General features: G+C 37.5%; 1 protein-coding gene across 1 annotated transcript in view; it reads right to left on the reverse strand.

The window, feature by feature from the left end:
- eps8l2 (EPS8 signaling adaptor L2) overlaps window positions 1–9,032 on the reverse strand; it is a gene marked incomplete at both ends in the record, with an annotated part of 20,794 nt that extends 11,762 nt beyond the window's left edge. Inside the window, 5 exons of the mRNA XM_079257402.1 lie at window positions 410–559; window positions 1,185–1,346; window positions 3,791–3,855; window positions 8,453–8,499; window positions 8,986–9,032. Coding sequence (XP_079113528.1) covers window positions 410–559; window positions 1,185–1,346; window positions 3,791–3,855; window positions 8,453–8,499; window positions 8,986–9,032 — 471 coding nt within the window. The remainder of the gene's footprint in view (window positions 1–409; window positions 560–1,184; window positions 1,347–3,790; window positions 3,856–8,452; window positions 8,500–8,985) is intronic.

Genomic DNA, 9,032 nt, shown 5'->3' on the forward strand with positions numbered 1-9,032 from the left:
AAAATTGCATTGAAATGTTTTTCAGTCGGGTTACACATGATCTGAAACATCCAAAACAGCAACTATATAAAAAAAGTCCAAGTGTTACTATATTTTGTTTTTGTGTTGGGTGCCAAACTCTTACTGGTTCTTTTTTACCTAGACAATAAAGTTGATCCATATAGGATCATTAATTCAATGTCATTCCATTATAAAGCAGATCTTAATTACTCTTTGGGTAATTTCCATTACTTTTGGATGAGGCTGAAAAATCTAAACACACATGATCAAAGTCTCAATTACAGCTAAATACTAAACTCAACAGCAACAGCATGTATTTATCAATACTACAAAACACAAAGCACCCCATAACTTATGGACATGAAAAAGCATAGTGAGGTAGTCCTCTAAAATTCATACTCAGACCCACCTCTACCTCATCGCAATGGAAAAAATGGATGTCAGGCTTGTGCTGTTCCTTGTCCTGACATACAAGCAGCAGTACAGATGGGTGGCGGGTCTGATTCAGGACTGTTTGACACAAGTGGATGGTGGAAAGAGGGAAATTCTCTAATTCTTCCTGCACAAAAACAAAAATAAAATGGCAAGAAGGAAATAAATGAGCAAAAAATAAATCTGAGTGAAGAGAAACGATGATACAAATGCTGCAGGATTTATGAGAAGAAGAAAGAAATAATGGTCTAACTTGACTTTTAGCCCAAGATGCCCATTAAGCAGCCTGTCCATTTAAGATCCATTCCTCCATTAAAATCATTCCTCTCAACAGAACAGCTTCAACTCTGGGATGTTGGCAGGTTTCCTTACATAAAATGCTCCCTGTTACATTAAAGTAAAAACTTTGACTTTCCCCTTCCAAAACATTAACTTTACCTGTCTGTAATTATTCTTTTGCAAACCAATTTGCATGCCTAGGGACATTGTGTTATTATACAAACTTTCCTTTGACTTTCCTTTGACTCCTACCGCTTGGTTGTTAGTTGTCCTGGCCCAGGTGAAGAAAAACATCACCTATGACCGTCACGTTAACCACACAATGATGGCAGTATTTTATTTGGAAAAACAAACAGCTTCTTCTAATGAACCCTTTCTATGTTTATTAAAAAAAAGTTTTGCTTGTCAACAGTAGTATCGAACACAAAAGCACCTTAACTGCTTGTAAACATGTTATGTGGGCAAGGTTTTACCTGGGTGTCACAGTCAAGCAGCCTGACCGAGTTATCAGTGACTTGCAGGAGCATCTCCTGAGTCCAGATTTTATCCTTTGAGTCCAGAAGAACCAGTTTCTTGATTGCATCGTCTACTGTGACAATAGATTCTGTCTTGTCCATAATGAACGTGGAGAGATGCTGAGGAGAAAGAGTTCTTTGTGACAACAGATTTGTCGAAGTGCATTCTTTGGAAAGAGATTAGTCTTGATTCCAAACATATGTTTTATATACAAATTCTAGTTAACAAGCTGTATTAACCCTTTAAGGTGCTGTTCTACCATTTGGTAGAGGTGACTTTGCTGTGACTTTGATGAGTTTCTTTAAAAAAATGAGGAAATAAACCTGCCTGAGCCATCTCTACAAATTGATTTGTGTATGTAAAACCCAAAATAAGTGTTTGTTATAACTATAGTTTCAAATTTAAACTATTTCACTGTTGTTACATTATTATCAATTTTCTTCTTTTTAACATCTCAACCATTAGCTAAAAAAGATTTATTCTGTTAATTCTTGTCCAAACCAAATGGAAAAACACAGAAAAACATTTTTCTCTGTCCTTTTCTTAGTAAGTTAAAGGGTTGAACGGATAGTGTAGACTTGTAGGCTTATTTGAGAATAAATTGATTTGCTTGCAAAACAATGGAAGAAAAAAATTAAATATCAATGAATGAGAGACCAAATATATATTGTAAAGAAACACCAGCAGTTATGTTAATACTATCATTTTTATGTTCAGCGTTTAAAGTGATTTTTCTTAACTTCATTGTTAACAAATATCTTTGTACTACAGATATGGATTCATGACAGTGTGTTCAGCTGACATTTTCATTTAGCTGCATCACTTATTTTACTGTTTCATCTGATTTGAAAAGTACAATATTGTCATTTTTATGCTTCAACAAGCAGGATCATTATACATGTTTACCTGCCAAGCATATCAAAAACAGTGTCATGACAAAGTTCAACACAATCTCTGACCTGCAGCTTGTTTTCAGCTTGCTATCATTGGCTTTACCACAGCTGCAATAAGAAAGCGGATTGTTTTATTACAGCAGACTTCTTGTAAATTAAACACAATCAAGATTGAGAATTCTGGGTCAGATTTTAGCTCGAGGGAGGAGAACAATGCACCATAACATCTATAGCATTTTTTCATGTTGCTTTTTTTCATATAATGCCCACTGTCCACAATCTTTTTTTAAAAATACAACTTCTTTGTTGTACTTTTTCAAAGTAATTCCCAATAAAGTGTGAAATGAAACAAAAAGGAATTATGACATTCCCCTTTGTTTTTGTCAGATGCTTACAGAGATGAATTCTCACTAAACTCAAGTGGAGTTGGACTTCCTGTGATATAAAAGGTCACTGGGACACTGACATTTTCCAACCTGATGAAATATTTCTATTAACCTTTTCATGCATGAATTAATAAAAAACAAAGCCATATGTTTTAAATACAGTATTTTACTTCTACAAACATATGAAATAATAATTTTGTTGTTTATCAGTGATATTTAGAATTTATAATAATTTAAGATGTATTTTGCTGTATTATATAAAACATTATATAAAACATTTATAAAATAATATGTAATCATAATTTTATTATGTAAATCTTCTATAAAATACAACCGTAACATTTTCTTTTCCTATTTATTGCAAAGGCAAAGGGTAGTTTCATAATGTTTAATTATATCATAATATGTATTTATTCTCCAGTGAGTGGAAATGTGTTGGATGACTCACTAACATCCACTGAAGCGATTTATTTTTAAAAATACCATCCTCATTCATGAATATGCAAGGAAAAGCTCGTAAATAAGTGTCCACTTTATGGCCACTATGCATGAAAGGGTTAAATGTTTCACACATTCTGTCTGCCTCTTTTATAGTGTTCATTTTATGGTATCTTTTATCTTCTTACCCTGACACCAGGCAAATGAACAGCTACTACTTTAAAATCAGAATGATATCATGAATAAAAACAAGAAATAAATTGTATCAATTTACAAACTGCACTATCTCCATGGACTCAAATATGTATGGGCTTATTATTACCTCCGTCATAGTGGAGGAAATCTATTTGGTGGCATTGGTTTGTCTGTCTGTCTGTCTGTCTGTTAGCAGCATAACTCAAAAAGTTTTGGGTGACTTTTGATTAAATTTTTAGAAAATCTCAGAAAGGGAATCAGGAACATGTGATTAGGTTTCGGGGTGAGCCAGATCAGTGCCTGGATCCAGGAGTTTTTTCAAAGGATTTCTAAATGCTCTGACAAGAAAACATCACAATGGTTAGGTGATAATTTACATCTACATTATCGTAAGATTTCTAACTAAACAGAAAGTAATAACACATTTCTTACTTAAATGGCACTGTTAATTCTAAGTAGATCTAAAGTATAGAGATTTTCACACTTCTAAGCTTCCTGCTTCAGTCATAAGAAGCTTAACCTGAAGACATAGTGGGTGTGTTCCAAATCTCTTACCCAACTTTTCATTCTACAATGTTTTTTGCCTCTACATATAACAGATGTTAGTAAACCTCAGTCACATTAAAATGAAGAAAGCTGTAAAGATTTTACCTCAACGTGATATTGGGATGTCTCCTGCATGATGTAATTGGAGTTGGAGTATTTTTTCCGCTGCTCTGTAGATAACGAAACAAAAATATGACAAAAGAAAAAATTTTCAGCAATCTTCTAGTGAACACTTTCATGCAAATAAAAATAAGAATACTGACCAAAAGGCCACATTGTTTCGTGTCAGCTGAGGAACCCGACTGAAGTGAAATGCTAATGTGTGGGCTAAGAAGAACTGCAGGGCAATAAGGAAGTGATAAGGACACACAGTATGCTTATGGCTTTTTTTCCCCTTTATGGGAAAACTATCATTGACTCTGCAAGCAAAAGCGTTCACATTCCAAACTCTGCAAGATACATTTGTAGATCATTGGGCTACATAGTTAAATTATGATTTATTTTTTCCTATGATAGAGTAAAAAGAACCTGGTGAATTACATACAATCTTTTTTGTATTGTGCTGTGTCCAAAAATGGAGAAGGTGTTAGCACACCTTCCAGAGCAGTTAAACATTAAAACTCACATCAAAGACTGTGTGTATCTTAATTTGCCCTCTCACTCATTATATGTTGCCCAACATGGCATTAAAGAGCCAGGGCACCAGCAGCAGGCACAGATTTACTGCAGGGTTAAAGGTCAATGACAGCCCCATGATCAGTTCCTTACTCGTGGCACTTTAGCCACTAGACCATAAAATGATGTGAGGCCAGCTTGAAATCCAGTTGCAAAGCCTAGTGTAGTAGTGAGTAGGCGGAAATTATAGAATGTACTGTAGTGTACTATAAATGATTGAGGCGTATATTAGAATATGAATAAAGCAGACGTCACCACAGAGATAAACAAGAACTAACTCACTCCCAGGAAAAATTTAGACACCACTTAACTTAAACATACATGTCTTTGGACTGTGGGAGGAGCCTAAAATACTCTGAGAGTATTCACGAAAACATGGAAACTCCCCCTCCCAAAGCTGATGCCCAAACCTTTATGTTTTGAGTTTTTATTTAATTTCAAAACAGCAACATGAAGTGTTCTTAATTTATGAAAAGCCCATTTTTCTCTACAAAGTACTCTTTTTTTGTGTATAGGACCACAACACGCGTCTTCTTCCACAACTGGCCTGCCCTGATTTAGTGTAAATACTGTATGAACCTCTGATACTCAGTTAAGCCCCACATTGATACGCTGGATCTAATGATATCATTTTGAGTGTGCTGTTGGCTTATGACATTGCTTTAGAAGTAGCTGATGTTAACCGTGTCAGTGTGTTTTTGACCTATTTACCAGGAGAATAGTCTGCAGGTAACAATTACGGTTAAATGAGAACATGTTCCTATCAACTCCAATGCCAGCTCTTATATCAAGTCTCTTCTATTATCCACTTAAAAGAGTCAACATTCTGATTCCACACAGGGTTTTTTTGTCCACTTTTCCATTTGTGAGCTTTATGGTGGCAGCAAAACAAAAGTCATATTGTTTGTAGAACACTTAACAAAATGCATGTCAAAGCTCCAATGTACATTCCAATATTTGCTTTATTTCCTGATTCACTTTGATTGATTTGTTTTGACGATAAATATTCCTCACAGTCTCTTTCATGTGCTTTTCAGTGAATACAAATTTCTAAAGAGGATTATTTTATTCCGACCAATTGATGCAAGCTTTCCTGTTCCTGCTATTTCCTCTCTACCGATTCTTTCCTGCTCGGCTCCCCATAGGCAAAACACAAGCATCAAGTATCGCACTGAAAGTTGAGCTCGCCTCATGTCTTAATAATGACTGACATTTATGCCAATCAATTCACAGCGCTGAGACAGCTTGCAATAAGAGCCACTTAGCAGGCAGATGGACCGATCTGCAGAACTCTCTAAAGTCAGTGACCAGTGATAAGCAAAGCTCCCTGATAGATTATAAAACTCATACATGACAATCCTATTAAACAACCTAAGGTTTGAAATTTAACCTGCTCAACCTGAACCCAACAAAAAGGACACCAACTGGCACAATGTGATAACTTAGTTTGATTTATAAATGTCCAATGAACATAAACTCTCAGTTAGAAGATTCATAAAATGCTAAATCAATCTAACAATAAGCAAATGAGTTGGCACAAATTCATGGTATAACTTTACCCCTAACTGCAGGACACCCTTTATATATGGAAATATGTAGCTGTCTGCATATAGATACAAAGCCAAAAAGTATCACATCGGCTTTTTTTCACAGCCAGACATACCTGAGAGAAGAGCTATCACAGAGAATAAGTGTCATACAAATGCAGACATTTAAGAGAAACAACAATGCAGAAAGGCATTAAAACCTTTTTGTTAGAATTTTCACCTGTTGATTCAATCTTACTACAAAGTAACAAGTTACCTGAAAGAGACATGCTCCTCAACTAGAAACAGTGTGAAAAACTTTAGAAAAAAAAAAAAAGCCTCCTGACAGTTTTAAGTCCAGAGCTCATCTCTCTGGCTTCTTTCTGTTTCACCCCAAAGAGGCTGATAACAGATCAGGTGGGAGGATCTGACATCATTTGCATCACTTGTCTGCTGAACTGTCCTGAGGGAATGATGGGAATATTTGCATATTGGAAGCTGTTACCTTTGTTAACATACGTGTTTATTCAGTAAGATGTGAGCAGCAGTCTATCTAAATATCCAGCTATGGTATGGATGGCCCACATTATCATCCATTTTCTTGCTTCTTAGGTTAGAGAGCACAGGCCTGCTGCTACCACCCTGCAGTGAGAAGGTAGTGGAGACCATCTGCCTCACAATATGAGACAAGCCGATGAAAAACAACACAGGCTCATCGCACATACAGCGGGATATTTTCCAAAGATCACAGGATTGGGTGTACCCTGTGGATATTTGGCAGATATGTGGTTTAAAAATATTTCACAGACTTCCATTTGCACAGTCAGATGGTTTGGGAACATCTTGCAACCCCATAATACTGTCACTTGCCATTTGAAGCTACGCTAAATTTGGAACAGAGTAGCCATGCAGGAAAAACTGTTGCCCTGTTGTACCTTGGTTGAGGCTTATATCTGAGATGATATGTTGGAAAATGTTTCTGTAAGATGGCTGCATGGAAGGAGGAGCTGGCAGGAACCAGTGAGCTCATGTCTGAGGCAATGAGACCAGAAGTGAGTGAGCTCGTGGCAGAGCCTGCCCTTTCCTCTCCACTTTTCAATGTGTCTTTTATTCACCTGCAAGACCTGGGTATCCCCACCCTGTACCAACCACACTTTAAAAACAGGCACACCCTGCACTCCAGCAAAGTCTATTTCACTCACATACAAACACACACTATCTCTCTCTCTCTCTCTCTCTCTCTCTGAGACACACACACACACCCTCACTCAAGTATGCCAACAGCTAGAATAAAATGCCACATTATACCTCTACAAAATTATGCAGATATAAATAGAGCACTATGATAACACAAGCACATCCCTCAATTCAAAGTATTCACAAAAGAGCAAAAGTCAGATACTAATGCATCTGCTCACATGAGAATGCGAAACACACACGCAAAGGTTTTTCCATCTGACAGCTAATCCTAGCATGCAGCGCACACACGAAGAGCTGGAAAGTCAAGTTCCCATCAGGAGGCCTGTTTCCCTTTCATGACCCTCAGTGTGTGACAGAGGTGTCACCACACTGAGCATGATAAGGCCCCTCAATAGGACCTTGGCCTCTTCTTATCGCTGTCCCTGTGTGAGCGTGTGTGCTTATGTGTGTGTGAATGTTCACAGGAGAGGATTGTCCAATGAGGCCACAGAGGGAGCAGTGTTTCCCGATAATGTCATTTGCATAGCAAATTAAACTGTGTTATGATTTGATCCCATAACTGTGCTGATAGTGCTGCACCACACAACTTGACTATTAAAAGGTGTCAAATGATAAAACCAGGGTTATCGTTTCTGAACATGACAATTTTTTTATAGGAAGATGGAAAATTCCTGAAGAACTATCAGAAATATATTACTTCATTTCTAAAAAGCCAGTACAAGAAACTCATTTGAACTGAAATCAAATGGGGAATACTATCTGTCATGGGGTCTTCTTTCAGACACACATTCATGTATCAGGAAAGAGGACTTGTGTGTACCTATTAATACAGATCGGTATTAGAATGAATAACCCTGTCACTCAGAGTGACAGTAGAGTCGTATGTTTCTTATATAGTTCATGGCCAATAATTATATTTTACAGATGTTTGTTGTGCTACTTCTACTTTCACTTCAAGATAACAAGATTTGAAAGAAAAAAAAAAGAAAGATGTTATGGCCATCCATCCATCCATTTTCTTAACCACTTAGTCCAGTGAAGAGTCGTGGGGAAGCTAGAGTCAATCCCAGCATTTATTGGGCGAGAGGCTGTGTACACCCTGGCACCCAGGACAGGTCGCTAGTCCATCACAGGAAATAATGGTTAATTTAAAATAAAATAAAAACAGTAAGTTCATTTTTAGAAAACTATTCATTGAAAAAGATTATCTAAAACCTCCCAAGTTTTTAAGTTGTGAGCACTAAATAGGGTACAGTGACTCGAAATGAAAGTAAAGTTATTTTATAAATATGTGCAAAAGCTCCTTAAAAAAGAGCCAACAATAAGATGCTTCAAAACTTCTTTAAATGTCCAAGAAGCAGCTTACCATAGAGAGCCTTGGCGCTGATCTTGCTGTCCGATCTGGCCACTCCACTGCAATGACAAGAGGAGCAGGAGGAGGAGGAGGAGGAGACGGGGTTACGCTGGATGCCCTTCATCTTTTGCCCCACACCCTTAGATATTAGTGCCACAAACCCTCCCACACTGCCACTTCTCATGAATTCAAAATTCCCACAAAAATACAGGAGTAGTATACAGAGAGCAAACCGGCTAGCACTGGAGGAGATTAGCTTGAGATTCTGAGCATATGGATCAGGGAGAGAAAGAGAGGGAGAGTGTAAAACATAGAGAGGGAGGAGGGGAGAGTAGGGAAAGGGGGAGGCAGGAGCCAGACAGAACAAACAACTCTTAACAGAGCTGCTCTGTGCCCAAAGTCCCTGACCCACACCACCTTCCACATACTAGGTTAGTGATTGGTTAGTCATTCTCTTGTGCCTGTGCAAAAGTAACTCGAACTTATCCAACACACAGAAAGGTAAATATCTAGAAGGAAACCACAGGAATGTCTGTGAAACTCACTTGGCTGGCTTCGAAAGAGCTTCTGGGGCATTCATGATTTCAGGCAT

The sequence above is a fragment of the Telmatherina bonti genome (assembly GCF_933228915.1).
Source record: "Telmatherina bonti genome assembly, chromosome: 2".
Classification (NCBI taxonomy): domain Eukaryota; kingdom Metazoa; phylum Chordata; class Actinopteri; order Atheriniformes; family Telmatherinidae; genus Telmatherina; species Telmatherina bonti.